Here is a 26,258-nt window from a genome sequence, read left to right as displayed (position 1 = left end):
TCATATACTGTACATATATATATGTGAATAGAGATTACGCAGCAATTTGAGTAGAACACAGTGAAAGATTTTTAACTGGCCATCAAAAATTATGAATTTTCAAAGTTCCTATGTACATGTAGTCACTGCTGGATGACAAGACTACTACAGTTGATGATGTCACGTGCGTAGAATGATATAAAAGGGAAATATAAAAACAAAATTTAATTTCATGAAAAAAGTACACATTCCCTCAGCTTGTAACTGACATATATACATGTATGTTAAGGGTAATGTTACTCCTCCTGCACTGCCTTTAGAAAGAAGCAAGCCGTGTGTTCTTTTGTTATGCAAGAAAAATGAAAATATGTTGATATTTCTTTATATTTTCTCTATATTCTACACATACTGTATGAGTAATTTGACATCACCAGCTGTAGTAGTCTCCATCCAGTGATACCGAAACTAAAACTTCAAAAATTCATAATTTTTGAATGGATTGTCTGATTTTACTCAAACTTTCACCAATGTGTTCTACAAAATTGACAAACACTAAGAAGCCACACTACTACATGTAGCTATGGTAGCTACTGCATGTCAATTTTTTTTTAAAGGAGTTTTAAACTAAGTCTATGTACAGTAGGATCCTATTTCAGGATTGTTTGGGGTAAGATTTATTAGAAATATTTTGGGATAAATACGAACAGACCCCTATTTCAGCAATTTCTCAGACTTTTCCTGAATTGAATTTCTAGGTCTATACTATACCCCTTTCCCCCAAAATGGGGAACGCACATGTGTTATGGATGACTGTCTGAGTGAGGAGCATCTTAGTCATTGTGTCAGACTATAGGTCAGAGAGTGGTGACGTTCATAATACCTGCAATTTATCTGAAGTCTGATCGGTAAGCATGATTTTTTAAATGTTTTTGTGGTGGTGGTGTCACCTTTGTATCACCTTTGTATCACCTTTGTAATTTATACAAAATTGTGCATTGCAGTCAAGATACCACTTCGCTCTTGGCAGAACAAAATAATAAAAAAAAAACTAAAACAGAAAATTCTTGAAATTATTAACATCATTCAACTTTCTACTCAGCATGGCTATGAACCAGGCACTACTTGGCATATGCCGTTTTTGTGAATGTTTGCACCTAATATTCTGAAACAGAAATGGCTCAGACACCAGGGTCAAGCTATCGTCCATCGTCACGCCGCTCGTCGGCCAAAAAGCCGCGGCAGGAGGGCACTTTTGTGCACTTTGAGAATCCAGAAATACCCAGCATTTTTGTTGAGGGCCACGATGACCAAGGGGACGAGGGACCCTCCATCCCACCTGTGAGTGAGAGACTGGCCTACCTCCGGCCCTCCCGAGAGCTGCTGGAGTACTACCGGAAGAAGATTGCAGAATTCGACAGCGAGCACCAAGACATGCTGCAGAAGCTGGATCAGTACAGGACGACATATGAGCAGCAGGTAGGTACTGGTGTGTTCTTCTCATGCTCTCTGTTACAGTGGAAGATGCACAGGTCCTGGTAGTAATTCTCAGCTGAAAGACAACAATTGTTCAAGCGACTTCCGTCATGATAAAGTCCTCAGGATTTTGTTCATTGACAGTCAGTTTGTTTGTTTGTTTGTTTTTTGTATGTTTAAATTTTTGTTATAGCTGAACAATGAAGTATATAGATCATATATTTGGGATCTGAATTTGCTGTAACAAGACTACCTTTGTACACTTGTTTGTTATAATGGGAGTGCACTGTATAATGATGCACAACCTCAGAAGCTTGTGGATCAGCAAGAATTAGATGCAAAAGTCATGACTGCACAAGACATGACTGCACATAGCCCAACCAGACGCTTTGCAACAGCAACTGGGCTGTGTATAGTTAGACTGCACACTAACCCATTTTCTCTACTGGTCTGACCTGTGTGTTTGACCAGTACTACTGTAGGTACCCAGTTTTTTCATGTTTTACTGGTCCATTCCTGAAAAGTTACTGGTCCAACAGTGATATTTACTGGTCAAGGACTATCGAACCAGTGCCAGTGTGCAGCGTAGCACAAGTTTAACATGCTAGTTGGCTTACTGTTTGATAGACTGTTTACAAAATAGATCGGATCAGTGCATTCAATGTCGCCAATTCCTTAATTATGCCTGTGCATCATAAATTATGTTGCATAAAGACAGAGCATGAAAATGCTAGCATGGCAAAATAAAATCATGTTTCCCTTCATGTGACTAAAAGCACTGAGTCGTGCATCCAAGTGCGAATATCTATTGAGAAATTCTCTCGATGCTGGCTATGCACAAATTTGTTTGAAAAAGATTATTGGAAGAATTTTACCATCATATGGGTCAATAGTGTACTAAATATTGACACTGAATTGAAAAATCTGAGAAGTTAAAACTGCCCCTTGCTACTTGTAACTTGACTTGTTTACAATATACTACAAGATATCATTATGATATATTGATATGGTCAGTTTATATAGCGATAGCTTGAAAACCAAGTAGGTATATGCAAATCATGCTACTGGAAAAAAACAACAACAACCTTTCGATAAGTATTGTGTATACATGGATGTAGATGTGAATATGGCAACCATGAATACAGATGCAATTTGTGTAAAACTTAATGCTAGTTATTCCTCTGCACCAGAAGGCATTTGAAGATCACATTTTGTATGACTATTGTACATACAGTGGTTCTGCTGTGTATATGAAGAGTTTAATGGCAAAATGAAGTACTTCCATTCTTGTTATGCTGAGATATTTGCAGTCAAAGTTTCAGGCCTCAAATTTCGCCAGTTTTAGGGACAGGCAATTTTTTGGTTTTAGGGGCACTCTCTCTCAAAATTTTTTAACGGCAGCAAGGGAAAAGTTGCAGTAAACATGGTAATTTTGAGAGAGGCATTGTGGCAAGTAGATAGGGCATTGCGGCAAATTGCCTTTTGCCTCCCAGGTAATTCCAGGCCTGAAGTTTTTATTCATAACTTCAAGAATATACCTTGCGTTGTCACAAGGGAGATATGACTGGAAAGGTTTTATTTTGCATTATCTGATGATAGACTTACTTAAAAAAAAAGAATGGTGCTAGCCCATTTTGCGATCAAACTCTTTATATGCTATGGAATGAAAATGCATATTTGTAAAGCAGCATCAAACCTTCAAGATGACACTTGGTTACCAACACCTTCCTTTTGGGTGTTTGCGGCGTCATTGATTGCCATCTGTGTTTGCCCCAGTAGCACAAGATGCAGTGGGAGATGAGACAGAGGGAAGAGGAGATCGCTGAGCTCCAGAAGGCCTTGAGTGACATGCAGGTCTACCTCTTCCAGGAGCGGGAGCAGGTCCTACGACTGTACGCAGAGAACGACCGACTGAAGCTTAGGGAGCTGGAGGACAGGAAGAGGTGGGTGGACTGCTGACTACTTTCTCCGTTCCAAATCGAAAAAAAAAAAAGAAAGAAAGGAAGACAGAAGATACATATACATGTACATGGAAATTTAAAGTATCCAATGTTATTAAGCAGTGATACAGGTACTGTAAAAGTGGTTTCTTTCGTGTACAGATACTTTCACAGTTTCCATCGGTGCCGACTTTTTCGCGTGTTTAAATTTGCGGTCGGCAAAATCTGTGAATTCACAGTCGCCAAAAACTGTTTTATTTTGCACATGAAAACCCAAACTACTGTGTATAATCCAATTAATCTTTTATTAAATAGAAATTAAAAGTAAATGCAGGCTTACCTGAAATCCTGTCTCTGGAGTACTTTATAACATGCTTGTACCTACATTGCGCGGTATCGCTGTGTGTGTGTTGACCATCAATACACTCAATGTGCGGCATCTTCGTGTGTGCATGCATAATAGCGTTGTAACAAGCGGCGAGTTCAAAACATTTCCTTGCGTGGTTAATTTCGCGCGACTTTTCAAAACATTTTCGTGTGATGTTAAATTCGCGGTTCAACCTCAAAGCGCGAAAAGCGCGAAAATAAAACCACTGTGAAAGAAACCACTTTTATAGTAACTCTCGTTACAACAGACTCCTCGTGACTGGCAGTTTTTTTATTTTTCATTTTTTTGTTATATCAAAATTTTGTTATTGCCCAACAAATAAAGTACATAAAGATGTATGTAGATTTAATGATTTTGGACCTGAATTTCACTTCATTTTATCAGAAATTTTGTTATAAACTGTGTTTGCTATAACCAGAGTGCAATGTATTGGTCATTGTCATGTATGCTCTTGAAATTAAATGAGTCGAACAGAAATGCTAACCCTAGCTTTGCTGCAATATTTTGCACTGTTTTCAGCCAAAAATGATGCCGATTTCTTAAAAGTACTGTTATTCTCAAATTGTGTTCTATTGTATCAATTATCACAAAAGTAAAATATTGTTTTTCCACCAAAGATATGCCTTTTCAGCCTTTGGAATACCGTCCTGGTAACAAGGCTAGCATCCCTGGCTGAATATGCCTGTCTGCATGTATGATACAAGCATGATTCACTTACATTGTATCTCAATCTCCTGCCTTTATCCATTGGATACAAGATGAGTCCTTACTTTCTCTCTCATTTTCTACAGGATCCACCACCTTCTGGCACTGAATGGACCTGGTGAGCCCGAGGTCACCTACTTCCACAAGGAGCCTCCAGCGCGGGCAGTGGTCAAGCAGCATCCGGCCAGCAAGAGACACCCACATTCTGATGGTACGGGGCATGGTCCTTTTGACCCTTCGCTTTACATCTCCAGGAGTGCTTTCTTTGACGATTGGAACAACTGTCTGGAAACCAACTAGTGATGAATAGAGATTACTGTATATGCCGAATATTTCGAGATTTTTTATGTTTGTGAATTTCACGAGTGGAGTGCTATTCGCGGATTTAAAGACATGCGAAAATATTGACTCCAATCCCGACTTGAATGTGACGTGTGGGCATACAATTCTCCGTTCAGTACTAACTGTGCTCTACAATCGCAATTTTAACTACTTACGAAATTGTGGGGAATCCCTGATTTGCAAAATTTAGACTCGCTCAATATATGGTGTATACAGTACCTGATATTGCTGATTCCTGTTTAGTCACCATAATCTTCCTTTTGAGGCAAAAAAAAAAGAAGGACAAGGACAAGTTTGGAGAGTCATAGCCAAATGCCTGGGCACATAAATGACTAAAAGAAGTCAGTAAAATCTCATGCTGAAGGCAGGAACACAAACAAATTGGTTTTGTAGCTGCTAATCAGTGACATGCTGATTGAAGTCGTCAGATTGATAAAGAAACTGAGATTGAATTTTGCATTTCAGGTAACATTTTTTTTTTTCCTCATGGGTCTACATTAGACGTAATCCTCTTGACCAAATGGAGGTTAGTAAACAAGAAGATGAATGAACGGATCAGTGACAGATTTTGAGTCAACTTGAGGTCATTTGTGATCAAGATAAAGTTGTCAAAGGTGGAAGGCTTTACTGGTATATGAAATTGAAGTCTGATGTATTTTATATGAAACCAGCCAAAGATACTATCATTTTTCTTATCCATATCAAATGTAATTAATCACACACACACATAAACACAAAGATGGACTTTTACAAGTTGTATTCAGCAGTTTTCAGATAGTGCTCATGTTAAATATGCAATAAGAATTGATATCGGCTTTAGGTCTCACCATTTGAAACATCCTTGTCTTCACATCCACAGAAAATGGGTTTGGCTTGAAGTTGGCCCTGCCTCTCCGGGGGAGCTCAGCGGCCAACATCAGAGCATCATCATCATCAGCTGCAGCAGCAACAGCAGGAGCAAGACATCCGAAGAGAAGTCAACAGAGTAAGAGGAGCTGTGGTGGCTCATTACATACGACTGCAGGACTTGTCAATCCCAAGGTTCCTGGTTCAAATCCCCCTGCAGCAGTGGTTGAATCTTCTGGGCAAGGATGCTTCATCCCCACTGCCAAGTCTCTGTGTATGGGACTTACCATTTGCCCTATGGTTGCTTCTTTGCAAGCATTTATTGTGCTCTTAGTGGACTTCTTGAATGAAACCATAACTCAATTCACTGCAAAGGCCACGTCCACAAGGAATGCAGTGGCTACTGAAAACCTGGGGGCATTTCATCAAGCATTTTGTCAAATATTTTTTTTTCAAATTTGCTCTCAGCCAGTCAGATTTGTACAAGGATATCAGCAGCTTAAAGCAGTTTGTCAGAAAAAAAAATATGTGACAAAATGCATGCTGAAATGACCCCTAGACAGCTTCAATATGATGCTCTAAATTCCATTGTGTTGAAGTTCTAACAAATAATTTCTCTCTCTGCTTTCAAGCTTGGACAAACATTGATGAAGCTTATCAGCACACTTGAAGGGGCACACGCTCCATAAGCTTTCTTCTCCTGTGATACCGTCCAAAATTTTTTATGTTTTATTTTTGGGACTTTTGTAAAGGTTGATTTTGTGCACTTTGTGTGTTTGAAACCTGCACAGGCAAGAAGGGGAATGCCGAGAATGCATCTGATCCTGGCAAGACCCAAGACGTGGAGGTGTTGCTGCTACAAATTGAAGCGCTTCAGAGTCAGATGGCTGAACATGCAAGGTTGTCCAAAGAACAGGTAAGTGTTGTAAAAGACAAGCTGTATGTATGCTTCATTAAGACTTACCCCCTTCCTCCCCACCCTCCCCCCCCCCCAAAAAAAAAAAAAAAAAACACAAAAAAAACCCCCAAACAAACAGGAGAGAGAAAAAGACATCAAAACATAGATCAAAAGTCAGCCAATGAAGAATTAGTACTCATCAGATTGATTTCAGAAGGTTGATATTCAAATTCATGAAACTCGTCCTTCGAGATGTTTTCATTGCAACTGATTTACAAATGTCCCTACATCGATGTAAATGTCGATGTAGGGCAATTTGTCAGTCAGTTGCAAATTAATGTCGATGTAGGGCAATTCTCGCTATCGCCAATGACGTAAAAAGTACCCGGATGTGGCTTTTTCGTCAAGATTTAGTGCACTTGGTAGCAAGGGCACTTCCGGCGCGGGGCATAATTTGCACAACGCTAGCGTGCGCGTACGTGTACCTTACCTATAGCGCAGTGCCGACCACGGATACTATAGTACAGTAGGCCGCTGTACCGCCCGAGCCAGCGAGTGGCCAGGCCTGTCATACTCGTACACTGTAGTCCCCGCCGGCGGCGAGGGGCCGGCCTTGCATTAGCATGCACCACCACTGCACGCAGCGCATCCAAGCTAACACATACCGGTACAGTGTACTGCTTGATCATGCGATCGATGTGCACATCACAGATCAGTCATCTCTGCATACACTGAAAATATGCTGGAAAATATTCACCCACCTGGATATACAGTATATCGTCATGGAATGCACATCTTTTTTCTTTATTTGTTCTCTGTCGAAATGTCGCGAACACAATCGGGAACGAACAGTGATCTCGAACTTACCCTGTCTCCGAAACAATTTCTTCCAAGTACATGTAAGTACAACCCTGTACGTACAATGTACGTAGGCACTATAGGCCTAATACCTAATGCTACTAGCTACCACTAGTAAGTCCCGCGTGCACGTACTGCGCTGTGGAGTCACCCGCAAACTTCACCCACGCTGCCACGTCACGTCTCGCATGCCAGTAAGGGTCCTATTTCTGCAGATTTTTTTCATTTATTGTTGTGCGAACAACACATGGCAGCTTCGCAGCAACAACCAAAAGTCGTATTAACAGCAATTTCTTAAGAATGGAGAAATTTCAAATCATATTAAAAGCTGTAATTCAAGTCGAGAAAACCGGAAGTACACGTAGAATACAGTCGGTTGTGTGTGTAATAGCATTAGTCACGTATCACGCGCGTACGAACGGAAGTGACTTTGCTACCGGACTATCCCATAATGCACCGTAAATGACACTTAAATCAACATCCGGGTACTTTTTACGTCATTGGCGATAGCGAGAATTTGTCAATCATTTGCAAAGATTAATATTGTATTTAAAAAAAAAAAAATTACAAAGGAACCAGAGTTGAGCTGTCCACTTGACTGGAGAAATTACTAGGAAATATTAACTTGTGTTTGTGTGTTTGCCTTTGCACACTTCATTTATATATGATTGCCTTTATTATGTCATATGGATATAAGTGGTAATGTAACAATGATTTGAGCATAATTTCAGTATATGATCTATACTATATAGCAGGCCTGCTATATAGTGCTTATTTGTTCATGACTGCTCTCATATCCGTACATTAGATGAGTAGGTGAGGCTTATTTGCAGCACTCATCAGGGTTAGTGCAAACTACCAGATGAATGCACCGCAATGTGTCAATGCATTGCGCAAAGCCCACACAAAGTTTGTATTTTGCAATGGAGTGATGCAAACATGATAGAGTAGCTTCCCATGAAACATGACAGTGCACAAGGTCTGATGCTGTAAAACTAATTAACATACTTCTCTGTCAGAATGTTGTGTCTGAATGCTCTCATATCGATATGACGCATTCCTATGCAATGTGTGGATGTACAGTAACTCGGTGTGTCTAAAAGAGACCTGAAATTGTGTTACCTCTGGAAGAGTGCCATGTTAGATGCTTTTAGCTTAGTTGTCATGATAGCTTTGATGAGTGGTAATGAACCAGACAGCATGACATGAAATTACTGTGGAATCATAATTTTGCCACTTCCCATTTACTAAGTCTGTTTATAGACAAAAATAATTGCATACTTGAACACAACTGTTTCATTCAATTCTCCCAGAAGGATGAATTTATTTGTTTGCCTTTGCCACAAAGTGTCATCAGCAGATCAAATCATGGGGTTTACGTAAACATATTACAGACATCAATTACTGTATGTTTGTACCCTTGAATTTTTTATTTTATTATTTTTTTTGTTCTTAATTTTTTTTTTTAATTCTTTTTTAACAAGATTGTTTTGGATAGGAAGCATGCCCAAATTTGAACCTTGCAAATGCTATGTGGAAGAGCTTACACTGTATCTTCATTTGTATATATGAAAATCAGATTATTATTATTTTCACTATTATTTGCTTTGGTCATGAAGATTCCCATGGAGTAATTGGGAATCACCCTGTAATGGAAGCATTCAAATAAAGCAAACATATTTTATAAACTTATTTTTAAACATATTACCCTGGTACATAAAATTGTATTGCCTTTATGGCATAGGTTGCAGCTTTGATAGAAGACCGAAGGGTGCGAATGGAAGAGCTCCAAACCATTGTAGAGCGAGACCAAGCCAAAGTGCAAGCATTGGAAGAGAGGTAACTTTTCCCTCAACAGACTAGTCTAACTATGAGATGGAGTTGCTTTGATGTGTCAGCATGGTAATGTAGTTTGCATGTATCATCTGCCTTGCACAAAAACACTACTCTACATGGCATTCACACTGAAATTAGTATATGATAGAGAAAAGAACCCGCCAACCATGCCTTTATTCAAAGTACCCACATTCTCACACCCATCAGTGAACTGCTATTGCTTTCTTATTCATATGAAACATCATTTAAAAAAAGCAGAAACTTTCTTGCCATTCTTTTTCTTTTTGTGATGGTTCACTCACAGCAAAGTTTGGTTGTGTATGAGTTTAAGAATGAGAGCATTAAATTAAGAATATATATACAGAGAGATAGGAAAAAACATAGATATTTCCAAAACTGTTTGCATTTTATAATTTATGTAGTACCAGTAGTTCAGTTTAAAGAGCAAAATGCCCACAAATATCCACACCACAAAATATTCCATGTTTACAGCTGTACTAATCACCTATAAGCACCAGTTATTTTGGTTTACAATAAAGCTGCTATTAAATTGCTGGCAACACAGTTTAAGCATCTTTGATGTGTGTGGGCCTCTTCCTGATCTGGTCCAGGCTCCACAAGACCCAGAATCTCCTATACGACAGCACACGGGACTACCTCCAGCTGAAGTACGAGAGCAGGGCCAACGAGAAGGGGTGGATGGCGGAGAAGGATCGGCTGCTGCAGGAACTTGACCGGTGCAAGGAACAGCTGAACACATCCCACAACGACGTGATCCACGTGTCAGACCAGGCCCTGGAGCAAAGGCAGGCCCAGACCATGGAGCTGGAGGTGAGGTTGTGGGGGTCTTTGGGTGTTTGGCACTGTGTAGTAATGGTAGAGCAAAAAATACACAAAGGAATGAAAGAGCCTGATTGAGGAGAAGTGTAGACAGTGTGGACATGAGTGTAGAAGTGATTATATTAATCCTATTAAACATTGACCCCCCCCCCCCAAGATCTTGAAGACTGATGTCTGATTCACACGAAATTTGCCACCCCTCCCCTGTTAGTATAGGGATTAAAAGGAAAATGAAACACAAATATATCCAATTTGCATTGGATTTGTACATGAAATCATGTTTTTGAGCAATTTTGAGTCTGACATGCGGTTATAAAATATTGCGTAACCGGGTGTCGCACATTTGGTTTCAAAAGTTGGGCAAGAAAAAGTCATGAAATGTCGCGGCGCAAGATTTTCATGTTACAGATTAATCATGCAAAATGCTGAGGGGGCCCATAATACCCCCCCCCCCCTCCCCCGATCTTTTTAGGGATAATGAAAAAAATAGTAATCTCCTTCTATTTTTAGGCTTTATGGCAAAAATTTTATGTAGTAGGATGTTTTGTGATACAACTGACCTACACATATGCATCAAAAGTGATACTTGAACATTTTTTAAATCACTGCCCCCAAAGGATAAACAGGACCTTTAAAACAAGTTCATAAAAATATAAAACATGGTGCATGGTGCTTGATTGAAACTCAATAGATATCATTTTAAAGATATCCCCCCTCTAATATGAATGGAACAATCTCATACTGTATACGGCAAATATTTTGCGAGGTTTTTATTTTCAGGAAATTTCACAAGTCAGGTGCTATTCGCGAAATTAAAGACACACAAAAATCTTGACTGTGATGCTGATGTGATTGTGACACACACATTTACATGTTTCCGTTTAGTTCAGGACTCAACATTCATGAATTTAACCACTCGCGAAATCGTTGGGAATTCCCGATTCACAAAAATTTAGACTCGCAAAATATTTAGCGTATGCAGTACTCCTCCCTGTTGTTCTGGTGTATTCATTGGTCAATATCACAAGATATGAATTATGCAAAAAAATTGGCACAATATATAAATTACTGTATGTATGATGCTCATTATTAGTGTCAAGATATCACTTTTGAAAACGCTCGCTATGCTTGCAACTCGTCGGTCGCGCGCTGTGTGTTCAAGTCTGTTACTCTCTATGTGTGTGTGCTGAAATTATAGCGAGCTGCCTGTGCAAAAGGCTATGTATGAAATAGCTGGTCAATCAATTATCCATTTTATATCGTAATTTCGTGAGAGATTACGTTATATATGAGATCCCGCTAGTGCGCGCGCCACTCAATTCTTTAGTCGCCGCCATCTTGCTTACACGCAAATTTCTGTGCTCGGAAAATTCGCCGGAATTGCACTTGAAAATTCAAGTTTCGTTCGAGTTGGATTGACGTAATAGCTAAAGTTACCTCAACGGGAGGTTTTGCCAGGTTTTTTTCTGGTTTTAACGATCATTCTTCAGCTGAACAGCAACGGAATTTATGGCTTCGACCAACGTTCCAAACGTGGGCGGCGCAGCCGCACCACCGCTGCTGACAGCAGTTGCGTCCCCGGCAACCACCGGTGGGGGTCGCGGAAACCAGCACACACAAGAGTGCAAGCAGAAAACTGCGACAGCCAAAGGTAAAACGCCTACTAGATCCGTCAAGGTAGGTACTAGTAATAGTACTACTGCAACTACAAGCAGTGCTAACCCTAGCGGTAGTACCGGTGCAAACAAAACAGTGAAACCACCTGCCAAACTGGCCTCTAAAGTTTCAACTTTGGAGGATAGACTAGGCAAGCTTGAAGGCCAATTAGCTGTGGTTGTTCAATTTGTGGAGGTACAGTCGGCAAAGCAGACACCAGCCCGTGAAGGCGGTGGCAATGGAAAGAGTATCGGGACTCATTCTGAATACTCCCCTTCAGACTCGGCAGATACTGACTGCCATTATGATGATGAATATGCTGCACCATTTCTGGGCCGAGATATGGATGAAAACTGTGTGATTATCCAACCAGGTCAAGGGGATAGTCGTCAGGATGACAAATTTGATATTGAAGAAGGCGAAGTTCCCCCTCCTGTAGTGGAAAAAGTTCCGAAGATTGCAGCCAAATTTGCCGTGGCTGAGGAAGTTGGTCCCCCCCATTGACCCAGAAATTGCGAAGTCTACAGCCTACCTTCTGACCCATCAGCTCGAGCCCAAAGTGGTAGATGAAACGATCACTAAATACCCCATTCCCAGCAACTGTGAGCTGGTGGATGTGCCGAAAGTCAACCAAAGAATCTGGAATGGGCTACCTGCCTTTTCAAAGACACAAGACCTCAAATTTCAGAGACTCCAAAAGAATCTCACGAGAGGCATCAATGCCTACATACATACAGTGTCGGCACAGGATATTACTGAACAGCAACAAGATGCACTAGCACTTCTGTGCAGTGCGAACTTTGAGCTAAATTCCTTGCGTAAGGAATTCATGAAACCAGACATTGGTTATCAATTCCAACATCTCTGCAAGCCCTCTGCACCGGTCTCCAAATTCCTTTTTGGTGACGACCTGGGAAAGCAAATGAAAGACATAAGAGATGAACAAAAAGCAACTGAGGGTGTCCTCAGGAGTGAGCAAAGCAGACAATACAAAAAGCAGCGTTTCGGCCCATATGACTATGGCAGGAGTGCATATGGCAAGGGCAGGAGCAAGATTACATCAGGAAGCTCGAATTTGCCCCAACAGTACCGCGACGCGGGCTGGACTACATCACGTGCAAGTACAAGTGATGTGACTAGGCCTACAGGTGCAAAAGGACCGTGGACTGGAGCTACCAGCCATGCTTTTTTAGGCCAGTGCCCCAAGGGGAGGGGGAAGCCGTCGGCTCCCCACACCTTCACACATCCCAGCCAGCACCAACCGCACTGCGGCAGCAAGCAAGGCTCAGGGATGAAGAGAGCACGATAACCTCCAGTTCAACTGACGAGGTAAATATAACATCCTTTCCTAGTGATCATGCAAAGCTATGTCATCATGATAATGTAGAACCTGTGGTCGGAGGTCGACTGAAGCAATTCTTCCCAAAGTGGCGCAAAATTACTTCAGACCCACATGTGCTAAATGCTGTAAATGGTTACAGGCTTGAATTCAGTAAAGAGATGGGTGCACCATCTCGAACTAAACCCCCTTACCTTTTTCGATGTGATAAAGCCGAAGAGGCTGATATTGATCTTAAAATTTCGAAACTCCGTGACAAGGGAGTAATTGAACAGTGCCAGAGGGAAACTGGAGAATTCGTGGCTGATATTTTTACACGGCCTAATAAAGACGGGGGTACACGCGTTATCCTAGACCTGTCTGATCTTAACAAATATCTCCAGTACTAGCATTTTAAGATGGAAAATATCCATACTGCTATTGAACTTATTTCAGAAAATAGCTTCTTAGCTTCAGTCGACCTTCGGTACGCTTACTGTACAGTACCTGTGCACCCAACACACAGGAAGTTCTTAAAGTTCTCCTGGAAAAATCAACTTTGGCAATTCAAAGTACTGCCTAATGGCCTGAGCACGGCGCCAAGGTTGTTCACTAAACTACTGAAACCTGTATTCACATTACTGAGAGAGCAAGGGCATGTAGTAATTGGATACCTTGACGATATACTCATTATTCAATTCAATTCAATTCAATTCAATTCAATTCAATTTATTTTCATATTTCTCAATGAAGGAATGTACATCAAATATAATAAAAACATAGTGAATCATGATATCCGGCTCGGATGCACAGTAAATTAATGTAAGCATGTAAAACATAGCGGTCAATCATCGTACGTTTGGTTCTATGTATAGCGCTAAAGAAATATGATGGAACCTACTTAAAAGCGAGCTTGTTAAGCGTAGGTCCCAAATTCTGAACAGAGTGTAAAGATGAGGAGCACGGATGCAACATAGGACCAAAATAAAGAAAAACGAAAATGAAAGGCAAAATTACCTGGGGCACTAACAGAACCTTCTCAATACAAATAGTGATATACAGACAACCACATTCTGCAGATGTAAGAACAGTTGATTTAACAATGTTGACAATAGTGTAATGATATGATTTGAATAATGGTGAAAAGAGAACAACTCGACATGCGAGTCCTCGGAAGAGATACAGGAAACCTAAAGAGTGAACATACAAGTACTAACATTCAAAGAAAATTAGAATTAGAATCAGAATTACCAGCCAGTATAGCACTGAGGGGAGTACAACAAGCCAGCTGTTCATGCATTCCGAAGTCTAAAAGGGGTACTGGTGTGAAGGAATTTAAGAGCGCAAACGGAGAGGCTTAACTGATTTGAATGACAACAACCAACACAGCAGGAAAAGGCACATAAACAAGAAAGAAGGAAATTTCAATAGACTTACGCAATGTAATTATTCAATAAATTCTGTCTTAATATGTATTTGAAGGTCGACAAAGACAAACAACCTGCGAGTTCTATGGGGAGATCGTTCCAGTATTTCGGCCCTGTATGCATAATTGTATTTTTCGCAAAAATGGTTAGGGTACGTGGTAGGTGATAATCGTCATGTTGGCGGGTGGGATAATTATGAATAAAATAATTTCTTTTAAACATATGCAAAAAAACATCAGGAAGATCATTTTTGGATAATTTATACATGAATATCCCTAAATTGTAATAAAACAAATCTGACAATTTCAAAGTGTTATTCTTATGGAAAAATTAATCTGTATGAGATAAATACCCAGTCTTATTAATTATTCTAATAGCGCGCATTTGTAAAAGAAAGAGCGAGTCAAGCAATGATTGGGACGTGTTACCCCATGCCAGTATTACGTAGTTGAGGTAAGGGGAAATCATAGTTGAGTATATAATTTGCAATATATTGGTGGGGAAGTAATCTTTCAGTTTATTTAGAATTCCTGCATTCCTAGATAAAACTTTGGTTAAAAAGTTGATGTGAGACTTCCAAGATAAATCACTATCAATATACAGTCCTAAAATAAACATACTGCTTTCTATCAGTAAGATAATCTCTAAACCATTCTAAAGCCGTCCCGTGAATGCCGTAATGGCATAACTTATAAAGGAGAATATCATGGTCTATCGTGTCAAAAGCCTTTGAGAAATCAATAAAAACACAGATGGTGTGTGAAGCATCGTCAAGAGCATGTGCCATTTTATCAATAAAAGCCAATAAAGCGTGGGTAGTGCTGTGTTGCTTTCTGAAACCAAACTGAAAGTTCGAAAGAATATTACAATTAACAAGGAATCTAAGAGTTCTTTTATGGACAAGCTTTTCCAAAATTTTTGAAATTGAAGTTAAAAGAGATATCGGGCAATAATTATTAACATGTTCTTTAGAACCCTTTTTTGTATATAGGAACAACTCTAGCGACTTTCATCTTATCAGGAAATTTTCCGCTTGATAAAGATTGATTGAAAATATAAACGAGAGGAGAAACTATTTCATTTATCACATTTTTTAAAAGAAAAATTGAAATACCATCATCACCTGTACTCTTTTTATTATTCATTTTACGAACAACTTCTTTAATTTCATCATCAACAATAGGAACAAAAAAGAAAGTCAGTGCGTTCCTATCCCCTAAGAACGTATGAAAAGGTGTCCGTGAATGCGGTATCTTGCTGGCAAGATCTGGCCCGAGGTTAACTAAGAAGTCGTTAAATACATCTGCCATCGCCCCTGGTTCATCTCCTAAACAATGGTCTTTAAAAATGGAATTTGGGGAATTTTTATCTACAGTGGAGTTTAAAGCTGTGTTAATCACCTTCCACGTACCCTTTATATCGAACTTACATTTGTCAAACTGATTGGTAATACTGTTGCTTAGCTGTACGTAGAGTAGATGTTTAGCGTATTTCGATAACGAATATAAAAAGATTTGTTTGAAGCATTTAGGGATTTACGGTATCTACAATATAATCTATTTTTCTTATTGATAGACTTAAGGAGAGATCTCGTGATCCATGGTTGTCTTGGTATTTTCTTATTTAAATTTGATCTAGATCGTTTTATTAATGGTACAACTATTACAATTTGTTGTTAGAATATTCATAAAAATTTCAAAAGACGCATTTACATTTCCACAACTGTTAATAGGAGACCAGTCAACTGACCTCAATCCCTCCCTAAGTCTATTCAGATTACATTCAGACATATCATGAAAACCAGAGTTATGAGTTGGTGTTCTTCTTGTGAAGAACTGGGAAACAAGTGCGAATACTGGGAAATGATCTGAGAGATCTGAAACAACAATACCAGGTGTAACATCAAAAGATAGATTATTAATAAATATATTATCAGTGAGAGAAGAAGTAGCATCAGATATACGAGGAGGTTTTCTTATAAGGGGAATATAAGATTTTGACAACATGAGGTTGAGGAAATCTTGGCAGATTGGAGTATCATTGCAATTAAAAAGATTTATATTAAAGTCACCCATTATAATACATGTCTTATTGGCAAAATATTTGTCAGAAAGAAATTTGTGAACTAACTCAATAAATTCAGAAGGGTTTGAATGAGGTGGCCTGTAAATTTCCCCCCCAAATAATGTTACCTTTGTGTGGAGTTATAACCTCAATGAAAATACTCTCAAAACATTCTGAAATGATACATTATTGGAGAAAGTGAGAATCAAGCATTGCAAACGGTTTTGGAAACCACTAGCATCCTTGCACAACTTGGGTTCTTGGTACACCCAGATAAATCAGTACTATGCCCCACTCAAGAAATACAATTTCTTGGTTTCATTCTCAATACTCAGACCATGACAATTTGACTGCCTGATAACAATTCAGAGGAAATACTGTCCTTGTGCACTGAACTTATGCAAATAGCAAACCCCTGTATCAGGCAGGTTGCTAGAATTATCGGGAAAATGGTAGCATCATTTCCTGCAGTCCAGCATGGACAGCTCTATGACAGGGCTTTAGAAAGGGACAAAATCAAAGCACTCAAAATGAATAAGGGGCATTTTGACAGAAAAATGAGCCTATCTTTGGAAGCAAAACAAGAGCTGCAATGGTGGATAGACAATGTGCAGTCTGCTTTCTCACCCTAACGACACCCTAAACCAATGCTCGAATTGTACACGGATGCCAGTGGCAAAGGCTGGGGGGCATCTGATCATACCACCCATACAGGGGGTAGATGGAATGAAGACGAGCTGCAAAAAGCCAGGGAGAATAAGATTAATTATCTGGAGACCCTGGCTGCTGGCATGGGACTCAAGTACTTCTGTTCTAATTCACAAAACATTCATGTCTTGTTACGGCTAGATAACAGTACTGCTGTTGCGTACATTAACAACATGGGAGGCATTAAATCCCTTGACTGTGATCGGGCAGCCCGAGAGATTTGGCAGTGGTGCGAAACTCGTAAAATTTGGGTCACAGCAGCACACTTGCCAGGAAAGCCGAATGTGGAGGCAGACCGCATGTCAAGAATTTTCAATGACTGCACAGTTTTCCAAGAAATAACTTCACGTTTTCGGACACCAGAAATAGACCTATTTGCCTCCAGACTTAACAAGCAGGTAGAGAACTATGTCACATGGCTGCCCGACCCACATGCCAAGGCTGTTGATGCCTTTACTCTCGATTGGGGAAAGTGGTACTTTTATGCATTCCTTCCTTTCTGCTTAGTTGATAAGTGCATTCAAAAAATCAAATCTGATAATGCAACTGGGATACTAGTAGTCCCAAAATGGCCAAGCCAGCCATGGTTTCCTCTCCTAAACAGGATGATGAATGAGGAACCACTTGTTATTCATAGGAGTGAATCCTTACTAACATTGCCAGTTTCTAACACTCCTCACCCACTTCACACTCAGATTGCTCTTCTTCTTGCAGGTTCTGTGCAAGCCCTTCAGAGATGCGGGATTGAATGCACGGATAATTGCTGAAATGGCCTCCTCTTGGAGAAAAGGGACTAAAAAACAGTATGCAGTGTACATAAACAAATGGAAAACATTTTGTGACAAGAAATGTAGCAACTACTTGTATTCAGATGTTCAAGCTGTCCTGGAATTCCTGAGTGACATTTTCTTTGATAAAGGGGCAGGTTATAGTGTCATAAACTTAGCACGGAGTGCTCTATCTTCATTTGTGATACTTCGAGATACTATGTTTACAGTTGGAAACCATCCCTTTATCCAGAGGTTTATGAAGGGAGTCTTTCAGCTACGCCCACCCAAGCCTAGATACATGGAAACGTGGGACGTTAACCTTGTTTTCAATTTTCTTCGTTCTTGGTCCCCAGCGCACATATTGGACCTGAAAAAATTGACGCTTAAATTGTGTGTGATTACAGTTGAACCTCTCGTATCCGGACAAGTCGGAACCGGGGCTCATCCGGATAAGGGATTTGGCTGGATACGGGAGACTCAATGCTTTATACATGTACATGTATATACACATGTACTGATGTAGCCCATTGTAGTACCACATGTAGTAATGTGTATACTGCAACCTTTTCATTGTTACACTCAGTAACAGACCCCAAAATAGAGGTTCGTGTTTGCAAGAATGAAATTATTTTCTTTTATAAATTCTTGGGATGATTTACCTAAATAATTATTAAGAAATGTATCAAGTATATGTAATTCATGTGTGTTTGTGTAGGAGTTCTCAAGGAGTTGGGAATCCTTCTTTCCTCCCGTAATTAAAAAAAAAGAATCACGGCGAGATTGCGTCCGTATAATAGAGAGATCCGGATAAAGGGAGGCCGGATAAGAGAGGTTCAACTGTATTGCACTAATCTCAGCACAAGGGATTCAATCATTACACTATCTAAGCTTGGATGGTATGGTGTTAAGAGAGAATGCAGTCACTTTTCACCTTCATGATCTCCTTAAACAGAGCAAACCTGGAAATTACTCACACAGTGTCAAGCTCCAGGCATACCCACCAAACAGGAGACTTTGTGTGGTCAGGTACTTGCAGGAATACATCAGCAGGACCCGCAGGATCAGAGCTACTGAGCGGTACCTTTTTGTTAGCTACAAGAAACTGTATCACAGGGTATCCTCTCAAACAATCGCTCGCTGGATTAAGGAGGTTTTGGAGGCTGCGGGTATTGATACAGAAATCTACAAGGCGCATTCTACTCGGGCAGCGTCTACCTTCGCAGCCAATTTAAAGGGAAATTTCCCAGTATCTAAGATACTTGCGCAAGCCGGTTGGGCCAACAAAAGAACCTTTCGCAAGTACTACAACAAGCCCTGTCCTGCTGAGAAAACCTTTGTAAAAACAATTATCAAAAAATAGACTGTGAAGCCCTAAGATTTGAGCAGACATGTCTTGAACTGCCTGAACTTCTGAACTCTTGGAGACACAATATCTCTGCAGCATTCAGCCTGAATGAGAATTGCAATGGAACCTCTATCTAAGGTATGCTCCCTACCCCTTCTCGGGGGGGGGGGGGGGGGGGGGGGGTTGCCTCGAGAATGTAACCACTGGCTTTGAAATCTCATATATGACATAATCTCTCACGAAATTACGATATAAAATGGAAGATTAAACGAGAACTTACTGTTTGAAGTTTAATATTAATTTTATGAGTAATTGGAGGGTGAGATTACGTCCCACCTCACCCTCCCCCAATTTCAAACGGTAACTTAATCTCTCGTTATCTTCCTACATCAGTAGTCACATTCTTGCTTCTAATATTGAGTGGCGCGCGCACTAGTGGGATCTCATATATGACGTAATCTCACCCTCCAATTACTGATAAAATTAATATTAAACTTCAAATGGTAAGTTCTCGTTTAATCTTCCAATTATCATCTTTGGCCTTCATAAAATGAATTTTGATACCTGATGAACACCAGAAATAGATCTGATATTGTATAATAATATATACCTCATTTTAAGAATTCCCTATTCTGACAGGATGAAATCGTGGGTGTAAATTCAACTGTTGCCCATGCTGGGCACAATGTTACAGCATCCAAGCTGCCCTTATAGCATTCACATTGCCCTCTTAATTGTTACATATTCAGTTTGTACACAGACATGTGTGCAATGCCCTCTTGTAATTTTTACATTTACATGGTACAATGTATGTATGGAACGTGTGTGTACATGTAGGTCCCTACGTGTACTGTAAATGCTTGGCTTTGTATGTCGTGTATGTACGGTATATTGCAAGTGTGTAGTGGTGAACCTGGCTTTGACCGTGCCTAGTGTATGCAATGCGCGCAATCGCAAATCCAAAATGCAAGTGGCCCAGCCATTGCAAATACAACTATTTCTACAACCTGTAATACTTTGTGCGAGGTTCTAGTTCATAGTGTGTGAATTCTATCACAGCAGGACAAACTTGTTGGAACCACTGAATCTTTGATTCGCAACATGACATTATAGCAGTCAGTAAGTGCAATTTAATATACCTTTATTCATTTCGGTATAGAAGACACATACTACTTGCAAATGCTAGCATTGTTATGTGGCTTCCACGTCTAACCAGTGCAATAGGTGCTACGTGGCCACTGCATTGTCCACAATGCAATCACTGTGCAAAAGTGCCTGATAATGATGATGTGAACTGCCTAGTGCGATTGCGATTAACCAAGATTAATATTTTTTAAGCTTATTTAGTATGTAAAACAGATATACATTGTAGACTGCTCTCATCTGGGAATTAATGATACTGCTGTACCTCGGGGTCTCAACTCCATGCTATGACACTCAGAGCAAGTTCCTTGGATCATACCAGCATGGAGTTGAGAGCCCTTGGGGCAACGATATCAACAATGCCCCCCCCCCCCAAAAAAAAAAACAAACAAACAAAACAAAACAAAACAAAACAACAAAACAAAACAAAAAAAAACAAAACAAAAAAACAAAAAAAACAAAGCAAAGCAAAACAAAACAAAACAAAACAAAAAACCAACCAAACAGTCCATGTCTGTATATTACTAGTAATTACATTTGCAAGAATATAAGACCAGGTTTAAGTTGTGAATAAAGTCATTTATGCAAAAGCCATGGCAGGGGGAGAAAGATTAAGTGAGGCTCAAAAAAGAAAAAGAAAAAAGAAGAGGGCAAAGTTTGATGAAGAGCATGATGTTGATGTACCAATTTTAGTGGCATGTCCATGTACATCTTTGTTTTATTTTCTCAAATGGAAGAGGAAGAGGAGGAATATGAATCTCAAGTTGTAGTAACAGAAAGCTCCGCAGTACCAGATCCAGTCCATTATGGGTCTGTGGGAAAGCTCCACACACTTATCCATGGATTTCTTGGATTGGTCAGCATACAATCTGAGTTCGTCCTGAAAACAAATCAAGATCAATTACAAAGTGTTTGCTGCTAAAATGCTGTAACATGATGATAGCAGATAAGTTTCATTACATTCTGTAATTGATGGAACCTTTCATTGCAGGTCTATGGGACTTTTTGCTTACCCTCACTTATACATTACACGTTCAGAGTGCTGTTAATAGAAAATGGGACTCAGACCATTTTCCCATGCAAGTTGCCCACTGAAACTTTTGTTAACCATTTGCATTGCAAGAAGTAATTTTATGGAACCGTTCCTCAAACATACAAGCTACACATATGGATGCAAGACACAAATGGAGAGCAGAAGAAATAAAAAGTTAACAGAGATGGCATACTAGTTGACAAAAAGGAAGAGCAAAGAACAAGAGAAAAAAAGTAGTATGAAACATTTCATTCATATACATTTCAGAGTTATTGCGCTTTAACAAGCATGTCATTTGAACATAATTTGTACCATAAATTATGACATTGGTTGATTTCAAGTTTGGTTCTAGGTGTAGTGCCAATGCTATCTCAGCACAGGCACCAGCTATAAAACTGAATTTAAAATCATGTCAATGTCTGGAGATTGACATAAAAATTATGATGTATTGCTGGTACATGTAGTTAGTGTTGGGCCTGGTGTTGAATGCCGTCTGCTGAACCAAGCTCCACTGTTTGTGTTCGCGATTTTTATGAAGAGCATAAAATTTGGGGGGGGGGGGAGATATTTACAATCCTAAACAGATTAACTTCTCCACCTCCCTTAATTCATCCCTCTATTACTGTGTCCAAAACCCTGATGGCTCTACTCTCCCCTCCCCCAAATGATAATAATAATATAGGTTTTCCTGCCCAATTTTATCAGATTTGCATCCGAATTAATGAAAAGGCATTCAAATTCAAGCGATTTTGGTCACTTATCTACTCTCACGGTTCATTTTAATTCTTTGAGTATTCAATTTACTACCTATCATTCCTTTTAGATTTTATTTCGTTCAATTTAGAGAGAAATTCATTCAATTTAATGACTCAAAGTTTTCATTCAATTTCACATCAGCTGGATAGACGTTCAAATTCATGCCTAATACCAGTTTCAATTTCATTTATAGGAACACAACTTCATACTTTTAACATTCTCATTCAATCAACAATCACACCTTCTACGGGTCTTTTTTTCACTGTCATACGATTTGATGATACAATTTCATTTTCATTTCAAAGTTTTATTCAATTATCTTAATTGTATCGGATGTATTTCTTTCCCGTTGACCTTTCTGTCATTTTTAATTCATCCCTAACAGTATGGATGTAACATTTACAGAATAGCCACATCCCAGAATATCTTAGGGTTCATATATATTGTACGTCCAGATCCATATTGATCCATTTTTATCATAAGTTGCCGCCATCTGATCAGCTGTAGATAGACCTACATCTGTATTTCACCAAAGGGTTATATCGCCATCTTCTTTTTTTTTCTGGTTGTCAAGGTCATGCTTCATCCACTAATCCTGTCCGTATTCGAGATGATCACGCATACCCTCTAATGAAGCTGTGGCTAAAATCGTATATGAATAAAGTGTAAATGTATATGTGTGAAAGTGGGGTTATGGGTTATTAGCTTGTATGAGTCAAAAGTCACATTTCAAGGTATATTTTATCTCGTAATGTACGGTAGAGAATTCAGCCATTGGCTGAATTTGCGTAATATGAGAGGCTGTTCCGTGCGCAATCGCCATCTTCGTTCCAGCGCAATGTTTGATCGTGAAGCGATTCTTATCTGACCGAAAAAATCAGAAAATATCATCGAAATCCGTGGAAGTACCGAGCTAATTTCGTGCTCTCTAACAAGCGTGAATATTGTTGGTTTGTTTCGTACTCGGCATGGATGAACCAGCTGACAAATCGGAGAATGCAAAAGCCCAAAAAAAAAAATGCCTAAGGCCAGCCCAGCTCCGGCAGCGAAGAAGAAGGCTGCAGGCAAAACTCTGTCTAGCGGCGGGAGGCCTAAGGCATTCCGCCCCGTGGCTTCGGGGAAGGCACAGCCGAACCCGCCCGCACCAGCTGCTACAGCTCCGAACCCGACTACAGCAGAGAATAGCATGGAGGTTATGTCCCGCATTGGGAAACTCGAATCAGTGTTCGAGAAAATGATGGAGACCTTGAGCACAGCTCAGCATAGAGAACAACATGCCAACATGCCGCAGGATTGTTTTAATGAATATGGCGAGTGCGACAAGCAAAGGGGAAGCAGCTCACCACCCGTCATAGAATTGGCAGATAATTGCAGCGTGGCTGATTTCCTATCGGCGAACCGTGATGATGCGGTCAGCTTGTTTTCGGACGTAGGCCTCCAGGAGGCAGATAAAGACAAACGGCCAGAATTCAAGATACCACGAATGGCTCAGAAATTTGTGGCTCCCTCGAAAGGATAGGATAGGGGAACCACTCGATGAGGATGTCGCAGACACTATTGTATATATGATGGGACAGAAACTTGACAAAAAATCTCTCGACGAAGCAGCAAGACGCTACCCCAGCCCATCGAACTGCACATGTCAGGAAACCCCTAAAGTTAACAGCACGATCTGGGAGAACATCTCTACGGGGACGAGACACAGGGATCTGAAACTACAAATGATCCAGTCATCCCTCTTGAAAGGGATAAACGCGTTTGCTCGTACCCTTCCAGCGACTTTGTCTGAAGCTCAGCAGGATGCTACAGCCTTTCTCTGCCATGCAAATTTCTTCCTCAACTGCATGAGAAAGGACAGCATAAAGCCTGACATGAACTCAAATTTCCACCACCTGTGCAAGCCCTCTCACAAAGTGACAAAGTACTTTGGAGATGACCTGGGGCGTCAAGTGAAAGAGATCCAAGATCAAAGGAAAACAATGTCAGGCATGATGAAATCAGATTATCACGCTTCACACGAGAGCAATCACGGTTCCAGCCGTACAAGAAACTGGATGTGACATCTCGCCGTCAAAACACGTCAACTGGTTTTGCCCGTCCTTCGGGGAGGGGTTATGACCGCCGAACATCACATTCCAACCCCATGGCCGGTTCTTCTGCACAGCCTTTTTTTGGGAAGGCTTGGAGGGGGAGACCACGAGATCCTCCTCACACTTTCACACCGTCAGCAGCGAGGGAGGGTTGCAACAAGCAGCCAACCTACCACAGGCAGAGCCAAAGCCAGGGGAGGAAATAGAAGCAGACATTACTTCTCAACAGGTAGGTGACGATCTAGTAACAGCACCAGCTGTTGTCGGAGGTCGTCTGAAGCCATTTTTCCCTGCTTCGGAAAATATCACGAGAGACCCACTCATCTTACAAGCAGTTCATGGCTATATTCTAGAGTTTGACCCAGAAAAATTTCCCCCTTCTCGAGAAAAACCTTTGCATTTTTACAAATGGAATGCTGAAGAAACAGCCAAGATTGACCACGAGATTCTTGTTCTGGAAGAGAAACAGGTCATTGAAAAATGTGTCCATGAAGAAGGGGAATTTATTTCAGAGGTTTTCACGAGACCAAAAAAGAATGGAGGAGTTCGATTAATTCTTGACCTGTCTGAACTCAACAGAAGTGTTGAGTACCAACACTTTAAAATGGATAATATTCAGTCTGGTATTCTACTCCTCTCAAAAGGGTGTTATATGGCTTCAGTAGACCTCCGTGATGCATACTACACAATTCCCATTCACCTAGACTCTCGTAAATATCTCCGGTTTAAATGGAAAAACCAATTATGGCAGTTCATAGCCTTGCCAAATGGCTTATCCTCCACCCCAAAACTGTTCACCAAAATAATGAAACCAGTGCTTGCTTTACTAAGACAACAGAGACACACAGTTTTGTCATACTTGGACGACACACTGATAACTGGGGACAATAAAGCAGACACTCGCTTAGCTGTGCAAGCCACCACTGACCTTTTGACTAATCTAGGGTTCATTATTCACTCGGAGAAATCGGTACTTGAACCATCTCGTTAGATTGACTTTCTGGGTTTCCATTTAAATACATCTGAAATGAGAATCACCTTTACAGCTAGTAAAAGTGATGACATTCAAGATGAGATGGTGCAGAGGTATGAGTTACCAAGCGTAGACCTTTATGCTACCAGACTGAATGCCCAGCTCCCGACATACGTCTCCTGGAGACCAGATCCAGGGACATGGGCAGTAGACGCATTCACCATTGATTGGGGACCCCTTTAGAATTTTATGCCTTTCCCCCCTTTAGCCTACATGTAGTTGCAAAGTGTCTCCAAAAAATCGAACTAAGATGGTGCTAGGGTATTTTGATAGTGCCTAATTGGCCAACACAGCCCTGGTATACCGTACTACGTAATATGCTACTGGAGGAGCCCTGGGAATTGCGAAAACACAAATTGTTAACTCAACCCATTACAGGTAGACCCCATCCACTTACACATCTCTCCCTCTTATGTTGCAGGGTTGGAGCAAACATTTCGTAGCTCAAGGGCTGACAGAAGAGACTGCTGATATAATGGCAGCGTCTTGGAGGAAGTCTACCAAGGATCAGTACATGGGGTATATCAGGAAGTGGCAAAGGTTTTGTCGCGAATGTCATTTGTGTTAGGACCCATACAAAGGTGGGAAATTTGTTTGCTTTCTTCTATTCCCTTTACAAAAATGGAGCAAGCTACAGCACCTTGAATACATCAAGGAGTGCATTCGCATCAGTTGTTCTTTTACGGGACAAGAAATACACCATTTCTACACGTCCTTGGATATGCCGGTACTTCAAGGGCATCTTCAATCTCAGACCACCCACTCCGCGATACAGCTTCATATGGGATGTAGGGAAGGTGTTGAACTACT

General features: G+C 40.4%; 1 protein-coding gene across 1 annotated transcript in view; it reads left to right on the top strand.

Moving 5' to 3' along the window:
• Positions 1-1,152: 1,152 nt before the first annotated feature.
• The window catches only part of LOC139731119 (coiled-coil domain-containing protein 77-like), a 42,054-nt gene continuing 16,948 nt past the window's right edge, over positions 1,153-26,258 (top strand). The window contains exons 1-7 of the mRNA XM_071642000.1: positions 1,153-1,455; positions 3,232-3,395; positions 4,572-4,696; positions 5,687-5,812; positions 6,465-6,589; positions 9,174-9,268; positions 9,877-10,096. Of these exons, the coding sequence (XP_071498101.1) occupies positions 1,153-1,455; positions 3,232-3,395; positions 4,572-4,696; positions 5,687-5,812; positions 6,465-6,589; positions 9,174-9,268; positions 9,877-10,096 (1,158 nt within the window). The remainder of the gene's footprint in view (positions 1,456-3,231; positions 3,396-4,571; positions 4,697-5,686; positions 5,813-6,464; positions 6,590-9,173; positions 9,269-9,876; positions 10,097-26,258) is intronic.

The sequence above is a fragment of the Diadema antillarum genome, unplaced genomic scaffold (assembly GCF_040938485.1).
Source record: "Diadema antillarum isolate AM-2024a unplaced genomic scaffold, OU_Dant_1.0 seq00000358_RagTag, whole genome shotgun sequence".
NCBI classification, from domain to species: Eukaryota; Metazoa; Echinodermata; class Echinoidea; order Diadematoida; family Diadematidae; genus Diadema; species Diadema antillarum.
This window is presented reverse-complemented; position numbering and strand designations above follow the sequence as displayed.